The sequence below is a fragment of the Neopsephotus bourkii genome, unplaced genomic scaffold (genome assembly GCF_033783945.1).
Source record: "Neopsephotus bourkii isolate Nb327-2 ecotype Australia unplaced genomic scaffold, CSIRO-AGI_Nbou_v1 NB_245, whole genome shotgun sequence".
NCBI classification, from domain to species: Eukaryota; Metazoa; Chordata; class Aves; order Psittaciformes; family Psittacidae; genus Neopsephotus; species Neopsephotus bourkii.
The window spans coordinates 2,051,963-2,079,468 of NW_026900755.1; the positions used below are offsets into that span (position 1 = coordinate 2,051,963).

At 37.8% G+C, this 27,506-nt stretch overlaps 1 protein-coding gene across 1 annotated transcript; it reads left to right on the top strand.

Annotated features, from left to right (window-relative positions):
* Positions 1 to 27,177, top strand: DYNC1LI2 (dynein cytoplasmic 1 light intermediate chain 2). Its single transcript, XM_061345950.1, has 13 exons — positions 1 to 220; positions 994 to 1,067; positions 2,201 to 2,317; positions 8,585 to 8,815; positions 13,836 to 13,999; positions 14,319 to 14,412; positions 14,855 to 14,990; positions 15,325 to 15,436; positions 16,956 to 17,015; positions 17,702 to 17,743; positions 18,160 to 18,277; positions 18,829 to 18,945; positions 24,192 to 27,177. Exons 1-13 carry the CDS (start codon positions 126 to 128, stop codon positions 24,296 to 24,298), a joined length of 1,467 nt encoding a protein of 488 aa, XP_061201934.1. The 5' UTR covers positions 1 to 125; the 3' UTR covers positions 24,299 to 27,177.
* The last annotated feature ends 329 nt before the right edge of the window (positions 27,178 to 27,506 follow it).

Here is a 27,506-nt window from a genome sequence, read left to right on the forward strand (position 1 = left end):
GAGGGCTCGTGTGGGGCGGCGGCGGGTCCGGCAGCGCGGAGCGCCCCCGCGGGCGGGCGGGACAGGGCGGAGCGGGGTCCTCGTGGGCCCGGGTGAGGTCACTCTTTGTGGCTGCAGTTGGCAAGATGGCGCGGGTGGTGGTGGAGAAGAAGCTGCTGGGGCCGGATGGGCCCGGCGGCGCCGAGCTCCCCAGCGAAGAGGAGGAGGGGCAGAACCTCTGGTGAATGCCCTCGGGGGGAGGTATCCGGGGCCGTCGCCACCGCGACGGTGGAACTGAGCGGCTGCTCGGGCGTCACGGCGGGGTCTCTCTGGGCTGCCTCAGCTATCGCCCTGCCCGACAGGGTAGGGAGTCTGTGGGCGCCGGCTGCGGGCCGCGCTTGGGCCCTGCTGACAGGGGCTGCGCGGCAGCTGCCCACGGCGGAGGCCGGCCCAGGCGCCAGGGCCGGTGAGGAATGTTGCCCTTCCCGGTTGTGGAGGGAACCCCCTCCCGCGGGAATAAGACATCATCGCTGTCAGGGTGGGGAGGGCACGCGTGCGGAGTGCCTGAGGTGTGGGTCTGCGGGATAGGCTCCACAAGACTTGCTCTTTCCTATTCCTGTCGTTTGTCTCTGAGTAACACTTTTGAAAACACTAATAATGACAGAAAAAGCTGTGTGCAAAATACAGTAATGAATTGTGGGAGGAGTTAGTTATCAGTTGGAAAGTAATGTTTTGCAGTGATGTGGCCTTTTACAACCAGAGAAAAACGTTGCTGCATGCATTTTAGAAACGTAAAGCTTTCTTTTAAAAAGGTGGCTTACTTTTGTCTTTTAAAATGAACTTAAATCTCTAACTGTAACATCATTTCCAGTTTGTAAATAGTTTGAATGTAACTGGATTGGTCTGTGTGGATCTGATAAGCTCATTAGTGCTGTCAAATGGGCAATTGTGTGAGTTGTGTTTGGTTTTTCATGTGTATGCTTCAGCCTAGCAACAGTGATGCTGTTTTTCTAGGTCCTCAATACTGAGAGAAGTTTCTACTCGGTCAAGATCTAAGTTGCCATCAGGCAAGAATATTCTCGTTTTTGGTAAGTAACACGTGAGCAGGTTGGGTTTTTTGTTTTTTTTTTGTTTGTTTTTGTTTTGTTTTTGTAGAAATAAAGGTGTTTAAAATAGTGATATGAACAAACTGACATCTCAGTTTGTTAAAATTAGGTTATGCAATACGATCTATGCTATTATTGTCTTCAGACTGATAGAACTACTTTCTTTTTGGTTTGCACTGTGACATTTATAACATTCAGTTTGCATTCCATTTGTTTAAATTTATGTAATAATGGCTTTGAATTGACAGAGGGTAGGTTTAGATTAGCTATTAGGAAGAAGCTCTTCACTGTGAGGATGGTGAGGCACTGGCACATGTTGCCTAGAAAAGCTGTGGCTGCCCTATCCCTGACAGTGTTCAAGGCCAGACTGTTACCCTAAAAGTCGGTTGGAGAAACTCTCTTTAGGACTCAGTTTGGTGTTTTAGAAAGCAGCATTCTTTATTGCAGCACTGGGTGCACAGGTGAATAGTTTTGCAAAGGTAAGTGCACCCAATAGTTGATGACAGTGGCTGTACATTTAGCATACTCATGCATATTCATAGCTTTTCCAGAAACTAATTATAGTATTTGCATCCTGATTACACGTGCGCTTTTTTGCTGAGTGGGAGACTTTGGTGGTCCTCAATAATCTTCCTCACTGTGTTTACTGAATGACCTCAGTGCTTGCACATGCTTTCAAGGTGCAATATTGGCAGTTGGTATGTCTTTCCTTCTGTTCTGTTCCAGTCTCGCTCCACGGTGGGCGCCACTGTTATCTTGAAGGCTGGCATCCTTGATCTTTACTGTCTCCTTCCCCTATCTGCCGAGTATTCCTTTCTCTCTACATATCGCTAAGTTATAACAGTTTGGTTTATTCTGTTATGTTAAAGGCACACACGCTATCGTTAGTGTAAGACTTAAGGTTACAAGACCATTCTGTGATTCTGTAATATAAAATAATGGAGTCATGGTATAAGCCATTGGATTCAGCTGCAGTACTTAAAATAACAAGTAAGTATGGTCTGAAAACATACAAGGATACTTCTGGTTACTTAAAGATTTGAAAAATCTTTTCTTTTTAGAAGTTAAAAATTGTTCTGAAAGTGTCTTTTTTCCCTGTAAAAACTTGCTGGCAGGTGATGATGGTTCAGGGAAAACTACACTTATGACCAAAATACAGGGAGCAGAGCATGGCAAGAAAGGAAGAGGGCTGGAGTACTTGTATCTAAATATTCATGATGAAGACAGAGATGGTAAGTTCATTTTATGTGCAATCTCTTTACTGTAATTAAGTGGTTTCATTGGTGTATTTTGGGTTACACCTAAGTAACTTGTTCCAGAATTGCTCTGTATCTTTTAGGAGTTGTATCAGTCTCTTAAAAAGTGAAATGCATTTTACCTTCAGTGTGCATTCTTTTCTTGTCCTTCTTACAGCTTGACCTGTGTATAAGGGAAAAGTACATTTGAGAGGCTCTTGGGATTAATTTACTTTCAGGGTAGATGCATTTGCTGATTTTGACTTACTAGCAGATATATTGTCATTTAGTATGGCATCTTGTTGACTATACAAAGTAAGTGATACATCCATGAGAATTTAATTTTCAGTGTGGATTTCTGGGCAGGGAGCTTTTTTCCTTGTGGGTTTTGTGAGCAGAACTGTAACTGAAGTGTTTTGTATGAATGAATGAATGAGTGAAGAGCACTACTTGAAGTAAAAATTAGAATTTCCCTTTCTCAAATTGAAGCTTGTCTTTTTGTCCCTTGTTTTTCTGTTTGTTGATGATTGCTCTTTACTATATGGGAGGGGGATAAAGACAAGAGACTAAAAGCAGATCTGGTGATCAGAACACCTTTATTGTTAGGAAGGTCAGGGACAGGAAGAGATGGGGAGGGAGTCCTTGGCTCATAAATCTGCCTCTCTGCTGGTCTCATTTTGGGCAAACTGCTGGGACCTATTTTGTGATAGTTTGCGTCTTCAGAAACGGGGAATGACAGTCTTCCTGTTCATGACTTCTGAGTTTTCAGTTCAGAAAAGGGCAGCAATGGTGGCAGTTCATCCATGTTCCCGAAAATGTGTCAAACTATGAAGATCCTCTAATGATATTCTGGAAATGGAAATGTACTGAAGGCTTGCAGGAGTGATTAAGTACCATATGTAACTGGTTGTTATGGAGATTGGTCCTGTGCTCACATAATAGTAAACTGCCTTTGAATACTGACTTAGGCACAATGAAAAGATGAGTACATTGCCTGCGTCTTCAGTGGCCACCTGATCTTGCAGTTCCTAAAAATCTGTTGTGCTGTAACTTCAAGTGCTTGAGCCATTCTTGGCTCCTTGAGGTTCTTGGTCTAAGTGGTTTCTCACCATGTACAAGCTTCTTTAGTACTGCAGACTACTCAGGGGAAGAAACTGCTACGATTAGGAGTGTTAAGACAGCCTGTGACATGAGGCTTCTTGCAACATCAAAGGAGATGATATAAGAAGAAAAATGTTTGATGTGCTATTTTTCCTGGTGCTGTCTATCAGACCTCAAGTATGTCCCTTTGGAAAAAATTTGGGGCTGTTCCTGAGCATCTGGAGGCTATGAGTACTCTAGATGATTAGGAGAAGCCTGTCATAAGAGCTCAGGCAGCACTAGCAGGATAAAAAAGACCTTTTTGACTACCAGACTCAGCTGGCGAATTCAGGTCTTCATGCATCCCTTTAATGGATGTGTTAGGATCTGATAATACGTGCCTTATTCTTTTCTGTCTCATTAGTGTCATCTGCAAGCAAAAAAAAAAAAAGCCTCCCAGCAGGCAAAGATAGCACTCTTCCTTCTCTGGGGCAGGTTAGGGTTTGTTTCTTTAAACTCTTTGCATTCTTAATGTGTGTGTTTGCTTGGATACGTATTTGAGAACAAAACCTTTAGAACTGACCAACAATTCTTGTAAGCCATAAAGAAACTCAGGGTAAGCATTCAGGAGCTTACTGTCACGTGTTCATTTTTTTTAGGGCATCTGCTTCTCATCATACTCCAACCTGTTTAAGACCAGCAAATCACAAGGATTTTCAGGGGTGTCAAATCCATGCTGATAACTGAAACTCTGTAGTGGAGTGAGGTCTTTCCAGATTCTTTCCCAGGTGCTGGAAGACTTCTTTGCTCTCTTTGCCTTTATCTTTCTCATTTCAGAAGGGTTTATTCTGTCCAGGAAAAAGTTTTGGTCATAGGTCTGAAATACTGAGGAAAATCTTCTGTGTTATTTCTTATCCTACCCCTGCTTCCTCCTTAAAGGAGAATTGAATCTGGCTCCTACATTTAAAGTAGAATTAATTATTCTAGATTGCTAAGTGTTTATCTTAGTTTACAGCTACTTTTGTCTTTTTGCCTAAAGTGGTTAAATATTGTTTTGGTTTTGGGGGGTGGTTTTTTCTTTTCTTTCTTTTTCCTTTTCTTTTTCCTTTTTCCTTTTCTTTTTCCTTTTCTTTTTCCTTTTCCTTGTCCTTTTCCTTTTCCTTTTCCTTTTCCTTTTCCTTTTCCTTTTCCTTTTCCTTTTCCTCTCTCCTCTGCTCTCCTCTCTTCTCTTTTTTCTTTCTTTTCCTCTTTCTTCTTTCTTTTCCTCTTTCTTTTCCTCTCTTCCTTTCCTCTCTTCTTTTTTCCCTTTTCCCTTTTTTCTCCCTTCTCCATTCTCCATTATCCTCTGCCCTCCACTCCCCTCTTTTTGTTTCTTTCTTTTTGTTTTGTTTTTTTGGGGGAGGGGTGTGTTTTTGTTTGTTTGTTTGTTTTTAGGAAACTTAAACACATGGAAAGCACCTCTTTTATGAAGGATCCCTGTGGCTAATATAGGTGCCCACTAACATTTTAGTTTTCACTGGCATCTGCTTGTTTCTTGACAGTGGCTGATACGCAATTTAGATGGCAAGGTACACATCACCGCTGTGTTGGTAATTAGTTGGTTTAGTTCTATTAGATATTTGTTCACTGTAATGTGCAGTAGTTCCTTAAGTCTCAGGATAGCTTAAAATAAGTCCACTGCTGAATTTCTACCTGAAAAATCTTCTTTGTAGGATACTATCCCAAATTCTGCCTTGGGTAAGACATTGTTCAAGATGAGGTTTGGGGATGCCTGAGAAGCAATTCTGAGAGAGATGATTCTCCTAGATCATTAGCCCCAGGTACAATATCCTTGGAGCATATTTTTTTTTCTGCTTGCACGACACCATAGTTCATTTAACAGCAGTACCTGTAAGGTTAACTAGGAATGTTAAAAGTGACTGTGCAGCCGAGGTCCAAGAGTCTTCTGTTACTGGAACTTCCCAGGGAGTCTGGCCAGTTTTTAGGTTTTGCCTTTCTTTGTGATGAGCAGATGTTTTGTGTCTGTGCTGGTCAGTCTGCTTTTGGGAGATGAGAATCTTAATTTGTAGGAGGTAGAAGAGAATCTGTGCATAATTTTCTTAAAGGATATGTGTTTCTAGAGTAGCTTTTAGAGTCTCTTGCAGAGTAGTTAAAAATGAGGATGTACAGCAGGACAGTGAGACAGACATTGACTGGTTTTGCAGCAGTACTGTGTGGGGTTAGTTGCCAGTTATGTACACCACAGAGAACTTTGGGTTGAACTGCGTGAGATTACAGAAGCAGTACAGCTGTCCCAAATGTGGCACTGAAGCAGAGCCATTCTGTTGTGTTCTCACTTGTCACAAAGTCAAGTAGTCTTGGTTTTTACCTCAGGTTTGGACTGGCCTCAGTCGTATCATATGCGTATTCCAGTCGAACTGGTTGTTCCAGATTGAGCCAAGTGCTGGTACACTGGTTTCTAATGTGAAAATTATCTTTTTGTCAACATCTTAAAGTAGTTTTCTTGGAAATTATTTTTCCCTGGTTTGCTTCTCTTCACAGCTTACACAAGGGTTGTCTAATTACCACAATACCTTTTGAATAAACACGGAAGTTACAGTTGCAGTTCAGAGAATCAACCATCTACAGTAAAATTCATCAAAGGTGGAAATCTTTCGTGACTAAAGGGATAATGAAATATTGATAGTTTAGAAATGTAGTTTTAGCACCTATTGAAGTAGTCTTTAATAAGTGGCACCTGCCTTTCTGACAGGATCTGATAGTTGTTTGCTGTTTGGCATCTCTGTCATAGCCACTGTGAAAGGTTCAGTTACCGTTCAGATAATATGACTAACTGGGAGCTTAATATGGTGCTGACAAACTTGAGTTTTGACATCAAGTCCTTGCCAAATCCTGAACACCTAGTACTGCATGCGTAAGTGTAGCAAATGTAAATCACAAGCCATGCTACTTTACTGTGGGAAAGGAGCAAAACCTTTGGTTTTCATACAATTCTATATTATTCTTTTAAAGTATACTTAATGTGAGTGCTAGGCTTCCAGTCTTCCTAGCAGATTGTTTTCATTTGAGTGGTAGTTCCAACTGCATTCTAGTTCTACCTCTGTTCTAGCTGCAGTCTGTATTCTAGATGTTAAGCAGAAATGAAATCCTTAAGTAAGACAAACTCTATGATAGTGCTGATGAGAGTTATAAGCATACATAGCCTCTGGGTAGACTTAAGTTAGGTTTTGGAAATTTGCACGTTTGCTTCAAGGAGGCAGTTGTGCGTAGATGTAGTTAATGTCTATTAATAACCTGTAAGTCACAGCAAGCTCGCAGAGTTTCCGTTCGCTGGCACTGGTAGATTTCTGCTTCTGGGAATATACAAAGGATGCTTCTGGAATGTGGAGGATAACAGACTCCTGCAGAAGCGTTTCATTTACTATACAGTAATAATAAATATATGTGTGTTCACATTATGTCCTAGCTTCATTTCTGTTTTTTTTCCAGAGTTTTATCAGACTTCCTTTGCCCTTAGAGGTCTTCTAAAAGCTTTAGATTTGTATATCCAGTGCTGTGAGAATGCTGTGTGATACCAGTGAGACAGTTTCCTGAAGTGGGGTGGAGGGATGAGAAAAACAATTGACAGATATGCAGAGGTACATGTCTTAGATACACAAGCATTATTGTCACTTGTTTACTGCAAATGATAGATTGGAAATGTGCAGCTGGAAGTAAGGAGGTCTTTCAAGGCATAACTGTTGGCCTGTTTGTGTGATGACCGATGGTTGCATGTCTTATGACAACCTAACAGTACTTAAGTAGGAGCATGACAATGCTAAATGAAGACCGCCCATGTATAGCATCTTGATGTAATCTGTCTGTAACTTGGCTGCTCAGTAATTTTATCCAACACCTGATCTGCTACATGTATCTCGGTAGCCTTTCCTCCTTCCAGCTTAGTCAAGTTTTTGCCTTTTTCTAGAGTCAGTGTTTTTGATCTTGCTGGATTCTTTCCTAGAGTAAAGCTATGATAGCCACAGCAATTGGATTTACTTTGTGAAGTTGAAAGGCTCGGAGCACAAGGCAGAGCAATATAGTGAGTCAGAGTAATGACAAAGCTCAGTGGCTGGTTTGAAAATTTGGGCTCTGCAGTGATTGGTTTACTGAATTCACGTATCAGAATTCACGTATCTTGTATTTAATACCTATGGAGACTCATTGTTCTGTCTGGACAGCTGTAGTAGAATAGGGAATGTTTTGGAAGAGGTACTAGGAAAAGTTTAGACGAAAGAAACAAACTAAATTGTTCCTTTTAAGGAGGAAGTTCTGCAATACTGTAATTACTTTATTCATTTGGACAGAACTGGTTGTTCATTGTACCTGATACATCATTTATAGTTGATGCTTCGTTTTCAGTTACTTCTATTCTTGACAAAGTTCAGGTTTGGGGAAAAACTTCTTGCACCAGCTGTCTGTTCCAGCTGATTTTTCTCACCCACCACCTTGCATTTCAGCAAAAAGTGTCCAGTTGCTATCGAAACACGGGGAGGGGGGAGAAACACAGAATTCTAGATGGTTTGTCTGGTACACATTCTGTAAGGAGCCTGCAAGTAGAGGCCAATGTAAATTAAGAGCAGGCAGAACAACTGTAAGGTTTGGTCAGTTGTAAGTTTATCCTGTGTTTGCTCCTCCCACGTCTGTGCTAGAAATGTAAGCTGCTTATGGCTTGTATCTTGTTTGCAGCTTATTTCTGTTGTGAGATGTCTTTAGTATGTTAAACCAGCTTACGTGTCTGAGGGACATCTAGGGCTTCCCTGCTGGACTCGGCTATAACCACCCCTTTGGAACTTTTAGATGTGCACATGTATTCTGGTTTCACCTGTGATACATGTATCTTTCAAGAATACTGTGTAATGTCTAGAAGCTGTTGTGTCAGCTGTCCTTACTGAAAGCCAAAGAACAGAAATTACTGTTTTTTTTAACTCAAAGCTTCTGAATCAAGAAAAAAGTCCTGTTGAACAAAAGCATCTAACGAGTAACGTAGGCATGTACACATGCACCTGTCTTAATAAACAGGTAAGATCTGCTGGTAGCTGGGCTTTGGCCTTCCATTTAACACTAATGTATTTGTCTGTTCACTTGCAGACTAGCAAAGCAAAAAGTTGGCATCTGTTGAATTACAGCTGTACCTTTTTGTTTCAGATCATACTCGCTGTAACGTTTGGATTCTGGATGGAGACTTATATCATAAAGGGCTATTGAAGTTCGCAGTTTCTGCAGAATCCCTGCAAGACACCATTGTAGTCTTTGTTGCAGATATGTCTAGACCTTGGACTATTATGGAGACTTTACAGAAATGGGCCAGTGTCTTGCAAGAACATATTGATAAGATGAAAATTCCTCCAGAAGAGATGAGAGACATGGAACGGAAGTGTAAGTCTTTGTGCACCTATACAGTCTTTTGTAATGGTAAATTACTTCAGATTAGTGTTTTGAGAATGGGTTAGATAAGAATTACTTTGAAGTTGTGATTATAACTCTAATTCTGATAGACTCTGTTAGGCTTTAAAATAACTTTTCCAGTTTCACTGTGCTAACAAAACATCAGGAGAATTAATAGCCTACATCCCATGCAGTAATGAGATCTTGAATTTTTTTCTTTATAAAGGCCAATTTTTTGTAAAGTATGACTCCATACAGAATCACATTTTTAAAAATAGTGGAAAATTTCAGTAGCATAGTGAGTTGTCTGCTTTCCAGTGGTATCTAAGCCAGGTCCCATTCCCATACTGTGTGTGTTTTCCAGTTGATCTCTCTGCTCTTGTTTTTCATGAGGCTTAGACTGTGATCCTGGTACATCTAATTGTCTCTCACTACAGCCTCTCCTGTCCTGTGACTTTAGGAATGCTGTATAAACTAACTTTCTTTCCTGGCATATCTGTGGCAGGAAAGAATCTGGCACTGGCAAGCAAATGTAGCTTCAGTATTACTGTTTCCTACAGCTTCTGTTCTAAAATAGTTTTTAATGTTTCTTGAGAGTTTTTTCTGTTTGTTTTCATATTGAATGACTCCACAGTAAAGTCCTTCAGTGGAAAATACCTTAGCCCCATGGATTCCTCTTCAGTTGAAGTATAGATTCATACTGATTGTTGCTGGTTGCTGGTTTTGTTCAGGGCTGGTGGCTGGCTGTACTGGAGTGTTTTAACCTTGCAAATACTGTCCAGTAGCTTCCTTAGATTCAGTGTAGGGAACAGTTTGGTCTGTGAGCATTCAGATGTATTTGTGTTGCTGATATTCTTTCTGAATGTTAAATACTACTTTCCTGAAAGGCTTGTGCATACAGCATGCTAGCTGGAGTTTAAACTTCATGACCAAAACCACCAGGTTAGATAAAAACACAAAATCTGAAAATTTTAAGAGAAAAAGCACTCTTTTTTTTTTTTTTTTTTTTCCTTTTGTATGAGAGATTTGGGGGGAATGGGAGGTGGAAAGGCAGATCTAGTCTCACAATACAGCAGCTAACCTGATTTGCACTGTTTTGAGTTACACTAGATTTTATGGCAGTCTGAATAAATGTGTTTTCAGCCTTCATTAGGACTGTACTGTGTGAAGGAGCCAGTTACACCTATGGCAAAGCTAAACCACCATGTTTGGAGAACTTAGAAGACATTCCAATAGCGTTGTCTCAAAGATTTCTAAATTAAAATGTTGTGGAAATTGCTAGTTTCTCTTGTGCTTCGATAAAAGATGGGGAAAAGGAAATTTGAGAGCTAGTTCACACGCTTGCAGGACTCTGCTGCCATCCCATGACTGAGCAGTGAACTTTGGTCCAGTAGTAGCATCCAGATGAAACAGGGGCCTTAATGTCTTCACTCCCAAACTTCCATCTCGTTCCTTTTCTCAGTTACTGTGTAGTACACTTGTGTCATCTCAGATATTTGTCTTCTGACTTTTTGCAGACTTTCCCTAAAGCCAGATCTGTACTCAAAACTTCGGTCACCATAGCTTATAATTCTTCTAACAGCAAGCTATGCTAATAGAAGTTCCTATTGTGACTGTGATTGTATTAGTGTAACTGCTTAGATAATATACAGCACACATGCCTGAAGAATGCCTTGTTACCACAGTCCATCAGTAAAGCAACACCAGCAGAGTTTTTCTTACCAAAATCCTGCTTTATACACTGTCTGAGATCAGCTGCCATTTAGAAAATGAAGAATTACTGTGTTGCAATAGCCTGGATGTGAAAAAACAGGCAAAGCAGGCAGTCAAAACAGAGAAGCAGGCTGCAGAGTGGAGAAACGTCCTAAATTCACTCCAGTAAAGCCCGAGTGCAGCATAACATTGCATGGGTGCATGTTCAGCCTGCAGAACCGTGTTCCCTTTATGCTTATTTTTAGATACAAGTTGTGGTGGGTGGACCAAACTGAATGGCTATGGTGATTTCTGGTACCAGTACCCACTAGTTCTTGTTGACACTGAAGAAACATTTTTTGTTCCTTTAGCATCCATTTAAAGTGCTGCTAGCTTGTTCTTTGTTCATTACTGAGATGTTACTAACAGTTTCCAGAAGTCCTTTTGTTAGCTCACCATTCTCAATGGAATTGAACTTTGGAGTGCTTGTCTTTGCTTTCAAGGTTCTCATAGCCTTTCTCCACTTAGCCTTTTGTCTTGTGTTTGCTGTTTGAGATGTTTACTCTTGGCTTTGTTGGGTGGATGATGCTAGGCTCCATCTGATATAGGAGCAGCTTTCCTTTTGTGCTTAAAGAGCTTCCAGAGTGGGAGGCAGGACACACATGTGGAAGCAACAGGCTGCCTTGAAAAGAAACTGAATTATTTAGAGTATGCCAGCAGCATTGTTAATCTGCACTCACTCCTGTTACTGAGCTGCTCTGGAAATTCCTTGCTAAAAGCTTGACCAGTGTGAGTTCAGATAAATAATGTCAGTTTAAATGTTCTAATTTAATTCAGGCTCAACTATGATAAATCATTGTTTAAATAACACATGTTTGAATAACTGTTTCAGGGAAGATCTAAATTTTGCCATCCCATTTATGACAGCAAAGCAGAAGACTGACAAGAATCAAGAAATGCAGAAAAGAAAGTATATGGGTAAAATGGCTGTTATATTAACGTCCTCTGGAGCTCTGGAAGATAGATACATGAAACAGTAGCATATTTTCCTGGAAATTAAGTACTGTCCCATTCAAGCTGACTTAGTTATTAGTTTTGAGTTAGTTTTTCTCGTCTGTCTGACATACAGTTGGAAGAACTCTTAAGCTAAAGCGAAAAGAAACTTACTTGCCCACACATCTGCTGTCTAGGAGTTCTTTTCACAAGACTAAAACTTACGATCAGTACCGATAATGCAGAAAAAATAAAGCCAAAAGCTGCATCAATGTGAAACTAACAGAGTGTAAATATGGAATGATTGTCTCCGGAAAAGGATTCATCATTTTTCTTGCTCTGCTGCTCAGGCCTTTGTGAGCTGTCTAGTTCAGTAAGTTAAGAGTGTTTGCCGTTTCTGTACTGCAGTTATACAGTAATCCAAGACTGAGGATTTTATTGTTGCTAAAACAATTAAACCTAACAGTAATTGTGGATTGATTTCTTAGTGGTGCTTGGAGTCAATTGTTCTTGTGACATGAGTGATTCCTGTTATACTTAGCTTTCAGGAGCTTGTGTAAATAAGCAAGAACATAAGAACAAACCAGTTAATTGGAAATTTCCATTCATTTGCTGTCTTAACTGCAAAACTCTGAATAAAAGGCTTTTTCCTAGATAAGCTGCAAGTCTGGTAGATAAATGAGCACACTCATTCTTATGGCACATCATCGCGTGGTGATAATTTTTCAAGTTTGCTTCCTGCGAAATTATCAGTAAACATATTTAATGAGAACAATTGTATAATGGAATTTTGATTTCCAGTTGCTGAATATGCGACAGTACTAAAGGAAAGCATCTCTCTGCAAGCACTGTTGTTTCCACCAGAAGGCACTGCCTTCCAGAGTTAAAAAGCAGCTGCACTTGATTTTTTTAAATTTATATTTATTTCCTTGGGATATACTGAATTGGTGATCAGGGTCTTATAGTCTGTATTTAATGTAGGTTTTTAAGCTTTTCTCTGACTAAGGCACTTGTTTTCCCCAAGAATCACACAAATCTGTATTTCAAATAAAACTTGTGGATTGTGCAGCTTTGAACAGAAGTGTTTTTCTGCTTTGTTCTTCCTTCTACATGCCCATTCTGTTGCAGAAATGGTTTCCCTTTTGAAAAGGTACAGTGACTTCATTTTGCAAGATTTGTATTATAAACCTTTCAGAGGTTTTGCCACTTCTTATACCTGAGAAAGAACAGGTGACCTGCAGTACAGTTGCAGTTCCTTCCCTGTCGCATGGATAGATGTGCTGAACAACACTGTCTTTGTGACCATACTGGAGACTGGGAGCTTTTTTGGGGAGTTCTCTTTACTGTACATACAGTCAGACTGCTCCCACTGTTTCTAAAATAGATGCTTTCATGGGAGCAAATCATGGAGCTTTGCTTGCCTCTTTCGTTAGAGCTCCTCATGGCTGAACAGGAAGGGAGGGTTCAGGTGGGGTTGTCATGTGAGAGAAAGCCCTGGGACTTCGGGAAGTGCTGAGCTGGGAGCAGACACATTCAATAGGTAGATTGATCTGTGGCTTGCTCTCTGAAAAAAAGATATAAAGACTGTAAGTTGCAGCCCAGTTTTGATAAAGCATGTGTGGGGTCACAGTGCGCTTCCGAAATGGTGTTAATACTATTTCTGAGGCGGTTTAATATCCGATAATATTCAACAGGGGGAATGCTCATTGCCATGAAATTACAAAATTGGAAATGTAGAAAGTATCTAGTTTCCTCTGAACTCCACTGTAGTCTTCTAAAATGTAACTGAGTCCCTTCAGATAATATTTAGAAGTGTTTGAGTCTGTATGCAGTGTAATTTTTATATGCCTAGCATAGGACTCCTGCAACAGAAATGTAGAGTAATAGAAGCTTGAGTTACATATAGTTTATAAGAAAGAGTGGCTGTTTCAGGTTGGTGTTTTCTGGGTCCATTTACGTTTTCACCATGCTTTCTTCCCAAACCAGGTACAAATTGCACTGAGCGTGAACTGTGTTGCTAAACTACTATGTTTTCTGTTTTCAGCTCCCCAGTAATGAAATGCATTGACTTGTGGAATGTACATTTGTGTATACTATAGCTCTTGCAGCTACAAATGCACTTAATTTAGCTTGCTGCAAGTTCTGCTAGAGGAGAGTTGTTTTTGAAGGGGCCACAAGGCTTAAGTTTGTCTTCTGTTGTCATGGAGTGCCTCATTATGAAGGGAAAAAAAAAAATTAAAGTTGAGACTTCTAGTTAGTCATGGGTTAATTATGGTTTGAGAAGAAATAGTTCCTTTGTTGTGCCTTAAGATCTCTTTCTTAATAGTTATAAAGGAGTTTCAAGAGTATGTAGAACCTGAAGAAGGCTACCAAGGATCACCGCAGAGAAGAGGCCCTTCTAGCCAAGAGGATGAACATGTTTCTTTGCCACTGGGAGAAAATGTGCTGACTCACAACCTTGGTATTTCTGTGCTGGTAGTTTGTACAAAAGTGAGTTTCTAGTTCTGTTTGCTAGTACAGAAAATTTTAATTACTTTTCTTTAGAAGACATGCTTTATACAGATACGCAGAATGAATTCTGGATTAATAGTAAAGCAGTTTATTTTAAAAGTAAGTAAATTTTTAATTCTGCAAAAGGGTAGTAACCTTATCAGTTATATGTTAATTACTTTCTCTTTTGAGTTATTGATGGCATTTTAAAACCAAAGGCTCATGGTAAATGTGATATGTGTAATATTCAGGAAGATGTTTTAGGATGTGCTGGAATTAAATTACTGTTTTCTGGTTTTTCTCTCTTCCTTTCTGCTAGTGTGATGCAGTGAGTATACTAGAGAAGGAGCATGATTACAGAGAAGAACACTTTGACTTCATTCAGTCACACATTCGTAGATTCTGCTTACAGTGTATCCTTTCCTGTGCTAAAAAGATTTGCTGTAATCTGGAGGCAAGAAAGTATGTTTTAGTGTTGAATTGCATATAAAGTTAATCTGAGAAGTTGCACTTCAAGATTGCTTGGTATTTAATTATTTACTACGTAGCATTTGTTGTTTTGAAGTTGTTGATAAATGTTTTTAAATTGTGCATGGGATTTGACACTTAATGTTCCTTTACAACAGATTTGTCTTGCACTGTATGAACTTTTTCCTTGGTTTTCCCCTCAAATTGCAATTTCCATGCAAACATGAGATCTCAGCTGTCTCCTAATACTAAATGGCTTTGACTATTGCCTTGAAGTACTTCTCAAAATTAGGTCTGGTCCTTACATCTCCATTAGCTTCTGTTCTGAAATTCTTAGTATAATTTAAAAACCATATGTTATATAATTTTCCTTAAACAAATAATCAGATGGGGCTGCCTTGATTTATACATCAGTTAAGGAGGAGAAGAACCTTGATCTGTTGTATAAGTACATTGTACATAAAACATATGGTTTTCAGTTTGCCACACCTGCCTTAGTGGTAGAAAAGGATGCAGTTTTTATGTAAGTCAATTGTATGAGCAGCATGGTTTCAGATTGTTTTCTGTTAAGCAGTATACTTCATATAGCACATACGTAAAAATAACTTGAATGGTTTGTGTCATTCAAAAGCTCAGTATGTGAGTCTTCTGAAATTTTGAGTTAAGAGAAACAACTTAGTGCATGTTATGTTACTTAGGGTATACCATTCCAACTTTTTAGTGCCTTTGGAATTTAGCTGAGGAGTAGGACTGACCTGTAATAAAATTGCCTTATGGAAGTTGAGGACAGTAAATAAATGGTCTCTATAGAAGTGGGTTTTGTGACTGAAAAGACTAAACTTTCCTTCCTTTTATAGACCTGCTGGCTGGGACAACGAAAAGAAAATTGCCATTTTACATGAAAATTTCACAACAGTGAAACCAGAAGATGCGTATGAGGACTTCATTGTAAAACCTCCTGTAAGAAAGGTAAAAAGGAGTAAAGCTTTGCCTCTGCCCTGACAAATAAGTAAAGTTTGCTTGAGTGGCTGCTAATGCCTGTTAATATTGAAGAACGCTGAATTAAATATTGGGGGTTTTTGTATCCAAATTGGTTGAACATGAGGCTTTCATTTTCCAATTTTTTAAAATAGTGCAAGCACTAAGGAATATCTCTTTCATGTGTGTATGTATGTGTACATACATATATGCGTGTGTATATATATGAGATGAGTGATGGTATATTAAAAAATGTGGGATCTGAGCATGATGCGAATGTTATAGAGTAAGGGGTGGATACTGTCCTAGGTTCAGCAGTAGCAGTCATTCTTTCTCCTCCTTAGTAGCTGGTGCAGTGCTGTGTTTTTGACTTTCAGCCTGGGAACAGTGCTGGTAATGCCGATGTTTTTAGTTGCTGCTCAGTAATGTTTACTCTGACCAAGGATTTTCTGAGTCTCATGCTTTGCCCAGGGAGGAGGGGAAGCCGTGAGGAAGCAGAGACAGGACACGACCCAGACTGACCAAACGGGTATTCTAAACCACAAGTACTGCAAACACAGATATCATTCAGTTTAGTGAATGAAAGGCAGTCCAAAAATAACCATTTCACATGAACCTCTCTGCATGTGTGGGGCAAAATCACCTTTCTGAAAAGGGAGAATACCTTTGTGGGACTTCAGCAATTTACATATACACACATGCATGGCATTGAGGTTACCATGTAAAGGCAAGTTTTGTAAAACAAGATAGTCTGTCACTATTGCATTAATGTACTATTAATAACAGATTTCTTTATGTAAGACAAAAGCAGTAGATGATCCATATAAATTCTATTTATTGCTGATTTTCTGAGTGTAGGCATACAGGAGCAGGATACGTGTAAAATGGATAATATGAAAAATTGTAAATGAAATTTTCTGCTTTATACTGGAAAGCTTCTTTTACAACTTCTGTACACACCTAATGTTTCTAGATCAAGCCCTAGTCTTTGGAAAAGGGAAGAGCCATTTGAAGCTTTCATGGAAGGAAAAGGTTTAATCTTACTTGTAACTCATGGAACCTATAGGAAGTAATCATTACTTAATAGCAGTGTTAGGACTGATAAGAGCTTGTGTAATGCTTTTGGGGCTGAGGGATTGACTGTGAGGTTTTACAGAATCTTGGGTCTTCAAAGAAATACTGATGAGATTAATACTTAAAAAGATGAACAAGGCTACTTACCTCATGTAGATGAGGTAAGTATATAAGTATAAGATGAGAAGTACTCATCTTTCTAGGAGAATACTCACAGGCTGTCATCAATGCTAGCCTACCTATTCACTTAGAAAATTATTTTTTTTAATGACAACTTTAATGTTACTTGTTTTGAATGTGAAAAGTTTGGTTTTCTTGGGTTTTTTAAATGATATTAAATATTTGGCTCTTTTTCTTCCCTTTGAGTACTAAAACGCAAAAACAGTTGCAGTAGTTTCAGTTTTTACTTACAATAACAAGATATGTTGTTCCACAGTTAGTCCATGATAAAGAGCTGGTAGCAGAAGATGAACAAGTATTTCTTATGAAGCAGCAGGTAAGAATGGATGAATAAAATAGGTCCTTACTAAATAAGATTTGACTTTAAGCTCTTCATTGTTATTGCCTTCAGTTCGTCATGCCTCATTTAAACCACTAGAAAGTCACTTTTCAGCTTTGCAAATTCAGATATAATCGTGAAATAAGAAATACGGGTAGAAAATATGGTCATGTGCCCTGGCAAGTTGAAAAGAAAATATGCTGAGAACAGAAATATTTTACATTTTGAAGAAGAGCTAGAAGATAATTGAGATTTTGTAACACAGCTGTATTGATCTGTGGAATATAAATACTTTTAACATCTGAGGGTTGTGAGTTTCTTACAGCCAGACGCTTGAAAAGGTGTCAGATTTGCCTGTTCTGTATTGTGCCATTTTCTTTAATGCTCTGTTGTTTAAAAAAACCTGTTAACACTTTCCTGCACAGTTGATGATAAATGTTGTAGAAGTTACAAAACTTGGGTGTCTTACAGTTCAGGTTTATGGTCTGAAAAGGCTGTGTAAGACAAAGGACTGATTTACTGGTTTTAACTCTGTCCTCTAGTGGTGAAGTCTGGAAGTATATAAATGTCAAAGAGGAAGCCTGTAAATATTAAGTAAAAAATATCAAATAAATATCGCTGTATTTTATTCCTTTGTATTTTTTTAAATATATTTATTATTTTTAATATGGGTTTTTTTGCAGTCATTCCTTGCCAAACAGCCAGCAATGCCTACAAGAACAGCAGTAAGTAAATCTAAGAGAAGAGTAGGAGGTATATTGTTTTCTTCTAGGGAAGAGGGAATGATTCTAACCTGTAGAGGTTCATTTTGTAAACGTATGTGTAAAATACACAATCTGCCTAAAACTGCAGGAAATAAAAACAAAAAATATGTTAATATTTTAAAATGTTGCTTATGAATTTCTTCATTCTAATTCGCTGTAGAAATGTAGAAATATACGATGATTATTGAGCTGAAAACTTTCTGCAGTGGAGGAACAAGCCCAAAATAACTGTTGGGTTTCCGTATTCCCCCATGTGCATACACTACAGTGCTAATATAAAGGCTTAAAAAGTAGGTTTTAGGTAGTGTTACATTTGCATTATGTAATTAATCTATTTAATTTCTTCTCTGATTGTGTGATTTTTGACTTGTTTTAAGGAATCTCCTGCAAGAGGCCCTGCAGGATCCCCAAGAACTCAAGGCAGAGCTGGTCCTGCCAATGTACCCAGTGCCTCACCAATAGCATCAGTTAAGAAACCAGATCCAAATATTAAAAGTATGAATAATCAATGTACTGGTTTTATCATGTGTTATTTATATTAAAAAAAAACCTTTTTTGTAGAAAGATTTTGGAATTTATTCATGAATGGTTTAGTTTAATAACAGGAATGAGTTTATTACATAGCTTCAGTTTTGATTTTTTTTTCTCATTTTTGTCATTCATATGACTTGAAACATAGCAGGTTCAGAATACATAATTTTCTTAAGTTGTCTAAACATACTTAATACTTTGTTTCTTAGCTACTACATTTAGAAAAAACAAAAGCACACAAATAGGTTCAAGTTTTGTGACAGCCACCCATTCCAGAAGAGCACTAATATGCTTTCAGTCATCTTTGACTTTGACAAAGAATACAAAGGACTACTGTCTTTAAATTGAACAAGGAGAGACTCACATATTTGAGGTTTATTTCCTTGATTGGTAAGAGTTAAGTATGCATGTAAAGAGTAAGTTACATCATTTACCAGCAATAACTGGTTTAGTATTTTGTGGTACTATCTATCTATCTATTTATCTATTTACTTTTTTTTTATTTATTTATCCAGATAATGCTGCAAGTGAAGGTGTCTTGGCTAGCTTCTTTAACAGTCTCTTGAGCAAAAAGACTGGCTCTCCTGGAAGTTCTGGTGCGGGCGGAGTGCAAAGTACAGCCAAGAAACCAGGTATTGGACTTGTTATTGCAGGCTGTTTTGCACATTCTCAATAACTTATTAGGTCCACATTGGTCTAACTGCATCTAACCCTTGTCAGTGAAGTGACAGACCTTGACAGATGACAGTGCCAAATCATGCTGTCTTTAAAAAAAGAACTAAACTACTGCAATTTCTAAAATACTGCAACTGACAGCTCCGGGTCTTCTGTCAAGCCTGTTAGAACTTGATTCTTTGAAGAAGTTATACTGCTGGGATATAAATAACATCTGAGTCTTGATCATATTCAGAAAGTGCTCATTTCCCTTTTTACTTTAGAATTCCTTCCTTTCTTGACACTTAACTGTTGCTTGAAGGAAATGCAGTTTATTGGGTTTGGACTGCAGTTTCTAGTCAGACTATTGAGCTCTCTCCCGGGTTCAAGTTAAGTGAATTACTTCTTATCACTGCTTGAGGTTATTCTCTCATTAATTATTATTTTATTGTGATCCAACACAACTGGATTTGTTCTGTGTATGTGCGTATGACTGCACTGTATGAGGTATTTGCTGGTAAATAATTGCACTGGTCTAGGTTAAAATAAAAGAAGCCCATTGGAATACTCAGTACGTTTACAGAACTTTGTGTTGTAAAATATGTGGTTGTTCCATATATATTAGCAATTTAATACTTGGATTATTTAACTGTTTGTTGGTTGTTTTTTTTGTTTTGGCATTCCCATCACACTTAATGTTCAGGAGCTTAAAGAAAGCTCCAGAATTATTTCACTATGAAATTATTGATAGATAGCCTACTTCTGATCCCAGACTTGTGAAACCATGTAAAATGTAACGGTGACGCCAAACACACAGTCTCTGATGCTTAGAGGAGAGTGTAAGGCCCAGGCATTCTGAACTGGAAATGAAAAGTATTTGATGCCAGCTTCAGTGATGACATTGCCAGTAAGAAAAGCAGAGCAGCTGATGGAGTGTGGGAGTTTAAACTGAAACTATTCCTGGAGAGGGGAAGTAAGGATTTTTATTTCTTTTTAGGGGGAAAGGTTTTATATGACATTCTGTGCTTTGAAAGCTCAAAGCCGGCTAGAATTTGACTAATGGCAAGGCAGTGTTTTGTTGTTGGTTTCTTTTTTTGTTAGTTTATCATGATGAATTCTGTCATTTGTCTTTAAAAAAATATTTACTACAAAGATAACAAAGAATTATTTATGTTATTTACATAATACTACTGTATCTATATTATAAAAATACTTAATTCTGTCTTAATCCAGAATGACCTCTTAAGTTAAATACTGAAAGGTGTCCCCTGCTTCATCAAGTGCAACCTTGTGCTATTACTGACCACAGTGTCAAATTATTTATTTCATGCATGCTCTTTATCTAAAGCAGAATCAGTTATGAGTTCCTCGCTAGTGGTTAAAACCAAATGGAAATAAAAGATATCATCTCATCAAGAAGTCTGTTCTAATACTTAATTTCTTATTTTTTTTTCTCTTGTACAGTCAGTATTTCTTAATCCCAGTACTATTTGTCTTGTTCAAGTGGAGACAGAGATGAGTGTAGCCCCTTTGTCTTTGCAGCAGTCTTGCATATTTGAAAGCTGTTACCCTTTTGCCTGTGACTTTTGTCGGGACTATAAAAATATATTTCTGTTGGCCTTTCCTCATAGGACTTGTGTTTATGGCTCTTACAGTTCTTACGGGTTTTCTTTGGAATGTCTACTCACATAAGCTATTTCTTTTGGTACTCAGAAGTGAATGTACTCATCAGAAAAGGCTTTGTCTGCCCTTAATAAGGGTTACTTTATGTTATGCATTGTGCTTCTGTTTAGATGTCTCATTGTGATGCTAGTTTTTATCTGTATGATGTTAAACAGGATTTGTTATAATACAGCTGGTTTATTACAATTTCTGCCTCCTAGAAGGAGGTTTTCTAGTCTGTATCAAATTACCTTAGTATTTCAAAAGGTCGTACAGTTGTTTAATCATTGTTTTACATTCTATTATTATGGCCCATTTTGATAACACATATAAATAACTTTTACCTTTTAACCTGTCTTTCAAAATCCTTTGTATTGCCTTCATGCATGCTTGCCTACCTATCTGATATCTTCTGTAGCTGGACAGGGTAGATTGCTGACTAGTACTATGGATAACTAGTAGGTGATTTTTTGAATTACAATACATTCATTTTTCTGAAATCAAGACTGTTTTGTGTCTAGTTTATTTATACAAAGGTCATGTAAGACGTGATACCAACCACTTCTCCCTTCTCCACAGGACCTGTTATTCTGTCATAGAAATTTGGTTGGCTTGACACAACTTGTTGGTTACTGTGCTGGTAGGCTGTTTGTAAGCACCTAAAACATAATTGCCATTTCTGGAAGAAACACTACAGAAAACCTAACTGGTTTGTAATGGGCTTTACTCTTTCATCTCTGTCTCCTAGAACATCATATGCCTTTCAGGAGTTTTTCAAAGATAACAAATGGCTGTGTGTACTTTTTTTCCTCCTTGTGTCAGCATTAGCTTCTAATTTAAATAGATTGTTTTTCTCCTGAAACATCTAGACACAGCAGTCAATAGATCCTTCCTTAACTTTCTTGTTTTGTTAGACTAAATTAGAAACTTCTCTTTTAGTCTCCTCTTTGAGGTTGAGCTGTTTTCTCTACTAGTTTCTGCTTCATTAGTTCTTATCATTGGCTTATCTTTTCTTGAACATGAGTGATAAAATTGTGTGCAGCACTCCAGATATCTCATTGTAATGTCTGGTACAGCAGTTCTCTTTCTTTGCTGGAAGTACTTCTGAGTGATCTCAAGATTGCAGTTGCTTTTTCTTGGCTGCATCAAGTTGGCAGCTCACATTTATTCCCTGACTTTCAGAACAGAACAACTGTCTTTCACTTACAAGAGAATATGCCTGTTCCTTATCAGCTGATGTGCTCGTGACTTATATTCAGCCAATGTAACATTAAACTTTCCTGAGAAGGTAAGGGCTTCTAACATTAGTTTTTGAAAAGCTCTTGTTGAGATTATAAGGTAGCTGGTTCTGATGATAAGGGGAAAGATTGCTTGCTCTTTTGTGGAAGAGTTGAGGAGGATATCTTGGAGAAAGTCTTATTTATGGCAGCATCCTCTCTGCAAGTAAATGTGCTAAAATGATCTTTGTAGACATTTAAAATGTCTAAACTGTTTAAAGAGCCCTATGTTTTCAGAAGGTTGACACTAAAAATATTTAGCTCTAAAGAGACCATCTGTTTCTCCCACAGCTATGAATATCCTGTGGTTGAAATGTTGAGATTTTGTCACAGGATGAGAGAGACATTGTGGATCTTAACATCCTGGTCAGCCTTATTGATTGATTGGTTTCTGCTGTGTTAATTCTTACTTGAAAAAACTCTCATCTGTGCAGATGCTGCAATGTCATGTCCATTTTTCATGCTGTGTCATTCGTCGCCCATCTTATTTGCCTTTACGTTTCTGGGCTATCTTCCATGTGTAGACCATGATATTTCAAAGAACTTCAATTTGTGGTTTCTGTGAGGGACTGTTTTTCTTCACATAAACTTCTAGACTTGAAAAACTATGAGTTCTCGCAAATTCTAGGATTTGCCTTCACGCATCTATTCCTGTGCAATAGATAAAGAAGGAAGGTTCCTTGCTGTTACTTTGTTCTAGAAAGGAGAATGCATACAGTTGTATAGAACACACCTAGTTGACTAAGGTCATTACTGTCCTTGACAATATTTTGGTAGGAAAATTGAAAGCAAGGATCAATTCATAACAGAGGGAATTTTTTTTTTTTTTTTTTTTTTTTTTTTTAATAGCTCCTTATATTTCTTCTGCTTTGAAAAGCGCTCACCTGTGATGGTGGTAGAGGGCAGTATGTAAACCTACATCCCATTGAGCAGCTTGGCAATGTTTTTCTGTCCACACTGCAGTAGTTGCAGGAGACAGCTGCTTGGTATTATTTTGGAGGCTGAAGGGTCCACTTCATCTAGCATAAAAAAGCTACAGTTTTTCAATTTTTATTTAGATCTACTTTTGTTTGAGCAAGAACTTTGTGTGTTTTTTATCATTTTACAGTTTTTAACTGCAAGATAGGATCAGTCTACATGTGAAGTGTTTTGTATTGCAAGTTATAATATAGTTAACGGCCTAATCTTTTAATTTTGTTTAAATACTCATGCTTTGAATACATGCTATTAAGAGTACTATGGCTTACAACGTACTTAAATCTAAAACCTTTATAGTGATTAAAGGTAACCTTTTAACTTAGTTATGTCTTTGTACTTTGGAAAAAAACACTTAAAAATCTCTTAACAGTCAAATCTTGCCACCTTAATGTTTTCAGCATGTACCCTGGAAAAAATCCACCTAATATTTCACACACATTTGAGCTGGAAAACAGATGCTTGTTAAATTCTTTGGCTATGTAAGGAAGCTGTACATGGTTATATAATCTACTTTCTGTCTAAAAATACAGCTTTCTAATCTTAAATGTTTGTATGGTCTAAGCATTAGAATATATTGTTCCAATTCTAGTGATTAATTTTTCTGTGGGTTTATAATTTTCAGAATAAGAGAATTAAACTGATGGTTCAGTTACAGTATTGGTAAGAAGTTTTGAGTCTAATATAAAAATGTAAGATATCCCTTACCATGAAATACTTCAGTGTGTCTGTTTCCAATTGAAGAAGTCCTTTGAAATGACTGCTCTGAGATACTACATGAATATGTAATCATGTCCTCTTTTTTAAGGGAAACATTGTCTGCAGACATGAAAGAGTTCTTCCTTCTTAGTTGTTTAATATTAAACACAGCAAGTATAAGTGTGACCAAACAAATGTGATTTTTGTAACAGGTGTCCTACATACCTTGCAAAACTTGTGGCTAAAATCTGGGTTTAAATAAAGTCCTTGCTAATCAGTACCAGTAATAGAATGTAGTACTGTATAGATCATATACAGTTTATTTTTGTAGAAAATTCTAAATGTGGTAGTTGCTGTAAAATAGAGATATTTTTATGCTTTATGCTGCTGCATAATTCAGTATTTCATCTCTTTAAAGTTAATCAGACCTTAGTATTTATCAGTCTTTACCTTGCATAGTGTCAGGCCCTGCATTCTTGGGTAGATGGTGAAATAATGAGAAATTAAATAATATACTGCCATATAAAGGTGATTTTATGAATACTTGTGTTCAGTGATTAAACCATTCCATTGAAATAAGATTGCTTTAACCTTGTCCTCTTTCTTTTCAGGGCAAAAACCAGTTTTGACAAATGTTCAAGAGGAATTGGATAGGATGGCTCGCAAGCCAGACTCTATGGTAACAGCAAACTCTCCTCCAGCAGAGAATGAAGCTTGATAATGCATAAAAAATACATATGTAAATGACCAAATAACTATGTATATTGATCTGATAAGACCAGGAATTTTCTGCTATGGCAGATGCTATCAGTTTTCCTGGGGCAGGGGAAATGAGCTTACTACATCATTGCCTTGTCCCAGTAAAAAGTGCACATTCAGGAAGTTTGCATATAAAATCCCTCTGTATAAGATAACTATTTAGAGTTTATATAGGGCAGTTCTTTTGGTTTTGGAGGTAAGAAGGTGCAGCTGACATTTCCTGTCGTGAAGAACACAGAGAAGCAAAATGGAGAATTCTCATTGAAATATAACTACTGACTGCACGCAAGGCAAGAAAGAGAAATGAGATCTTCTTTGGGAGTTTCTGGAATTGGCTACTTGTACGTTTGCAAATGCATTATATTCTTGGAGTGGTGGTGGTGATATAACAGAGCATTAATTATGTGAAAGAAGCCTAGGTAGGGAATGGAGCCCTAAAAGGGGAAGCAGATTTGGGACAGTGAGAAACTAGTATGTTGGATTGGCTGGAGAGGAGCAATGTTGTTAAATCCTGTGTTTCACATAGGGTGAATAATCACTGTTTTATTAAAAGGACTACTTTACATTAGAGAATTCCAGGCCAAACACTAATCATTGTGGAAATTTATTATTGTTATAACTCTTGTTTTAGTTTTAAAAAACTCAAGAGTTGATGCCCTTTCTGGTGTAGCTGACAAAGGGAGAAACTACAACTTGTTTAGATCCAAGTGCCTGGCACAGTGTGTGGTGTGTCTTTAGAAGGTGCTTGAACTTGTGCACTGTAGTACAAACAGTCACTGTTTAGTTTAAAACAGTAGTTTGGCAATTTGTATTTAATTTAAAATCCTGTTTTCTGATAGCTTCTGCCTTGTTTTTTTAATGCCAAGAGGCTAGCCTATGAAGAATGGTGGGTGACGTTACCATTTTCCCATAATGAAATGTGCTACAGAACACTTTCTGTATTCTTTTTTCTTACTTTTTGTAGCTAAATATTAGCTATCAAACTAAAAATGATTCCTGCCTTAACGGCTATGGAGGTTTTTAAACAAAAACTTTCAAGGCCCTAGTTCCAGCCACATGTGCTGCAGGTGCAGCCAGCTCCAATTCTGAAGGTAACCTAAAAAAGCATGAATGTGTACATGATGAACATAGTCAATAACTTGTTTTGTATTTTCTTTAATGTAGCATTTCATTTGGAAACATGGGTTGTGATTGTCCCCGTTGCTCTAACAGAGCTCTGTCCATGGTCACATAAAACCATCATTGTGTAAGAAACAGAACTGCTATGGTTACTGAAATGGCACTTTGATCTTATATACAGTATGCTTGTTTTATATGTGCACACTACCAGAAGTTAAAAATACCAAGCATATTCTGTGCTCTTTAATGCTGAAGGGAAAACCACAATTTGAATTATACAGAGTTTACTTTTTATTGATACGAGCTTGTACTAAATCTGGTGTCTGGATATAACTTCCCTAATATATGCTGTTACTTAAATATACAGAATTAGATTGACCACTAACACAGTACTGGATGTTAATTTCAAATCCTATGTTACATCAAGAGGCTGTTCTTGTAAGTCTGTCTAAACATCTACAAAACTAAGAGTATTTACTTGCCTCTCTGACGAACATTAACATGAGTATGTTATTTGTGCCAGTTGTTGAAAATACTTTTTTTTTTTGTTGTTTTTTTTTTTTTCAATAAATGCTAGGACCTGAAGTTGGACCTACACTGTTGTCTAGATAACAGTTAGACTAAGACTGTGGATGGCTGATGGGAAACGTGGATGTACTTCCTGGTGTAATGGATACCAGAAGAAGTAATTACACACTGTGCTCCTGACACTGAGAATTGAGGTTAGAACCTAAACCATCAAAAACTCGGCAGGAAAATTGAACAAGTGTGTGATCATAATAGGTTATAGTTTGAAAACCTCTATCTGAAACTGCATTTTTTTGTCATCTAATGATAAGCACTTTCTCTAGCAACATGGCAAAAACGTACAATTGAAGTACTCTCCAGATCTATAAAAACGTTAAATATACTATGTTAAATATCAGTTGATCACAACTGATAATGTATGATAATTTACCAGCTTTGCAGAAAGATGCTTCTGACAAAACAGAAACGGATTTCCATTTCTTAATTGCAAGTGAATGCTCCTAGTTTATGGAAAGTAATGTAGCATCCATGGTTGCCAAAGTTTGTCAACTTTGGTGAGCTGCACAGTTATTCTGGTGTCTTTAAGCATAGGAACCAAAGGCCAAATTGCAAACAGCCTTTACATTTTCAAGTGAAACTTCAGTTTATTTGCAGATGCACTTGTATGGTAGACTGTTTAAACTATTATATGACTATATTTATATGCATTACAGTGACTGCATCAACTGTTCATGTTTAAACTAAGAAAACAAAAGATGAAAGCATTCAACTTGAAATAAATACGAACGTTTTAAGATTGGCCCTCCATAAAAATGCTGTGGTTATGCTGCTTGATTTTAAGTTTGCACTTTTTTCATTGGCATTAAAAAATAAAAATAAACCAACAAACTGTTTAAACTGAACAGAATTTCATATTTTATTTAATTTAACTGGGTTGAAAGTGACTGCTCTGTACATCATTAACTTAACAATATACATGCTGTAAATGAACGTTCACTGTCCTGTATACTAAGTTTATTGGGGTTTTTTTCCAACTTACAATTAGGACTGCAAATGTATCAAACAAACCTAAGTCCAGTTGTATGGCTTTAACCAGGTGCAGTATGCAGTCATGTGGAATCTTGCTTTCTAGTGCTGGCAAAATGAGGACGTCTTTACTGGCTTCAATAAACATGAATCCAGACTGCTTTATGCTGTGCTTTTTTCTGGTTTTTAAGATCCCCCTTCAGACCTGTTTCTGTGGGAGCAGAGTATTAGTGAGTTGTCTGAATAGGAGGAGTAAGTTGGCTTGCATAATTGCGTACCTCAGTGAAAACCTCCTTCTTCAGAGTTTTTGTACCGGCCTTTGCTAATGCAACTCATGTCTGGACTTCAGAGCATACACCTTGTATAGGTAAAGGCAAGTTGGTGTAGCAGAGAGAGGTGTTCTCATGATAGCTTACAAATAAACAGTTATGTCAGAAGAACTGCTTTTGATGTAATACATTTCATGAGAATGGGGAAACAGCTGTATGGTTTTC

Coding starts and splice junctions, on each gene's coding strand:
- DYNC1LI2 (XM_061345950.1), top strand. CDS start 126: ATGGCGCGGGTGGTGGTGGAGAAGAAGCTGCTGGGGCCGGATGGGCCC. Junction 8,816..13,835: donor GAGAGACATGGAACGGAAGT/GTAAGTCTTTGT, acceptor CTTTCTTAATAG/TTATAAAGGAGTTTCAAGAG. Junction 18,946..24,191: donor AAGTACAGCCAAGAAACCAG/GTATTGGACTTG, acceptor CTTTCTTTTCAG/GGCAAAAACCAGTTTTGACA.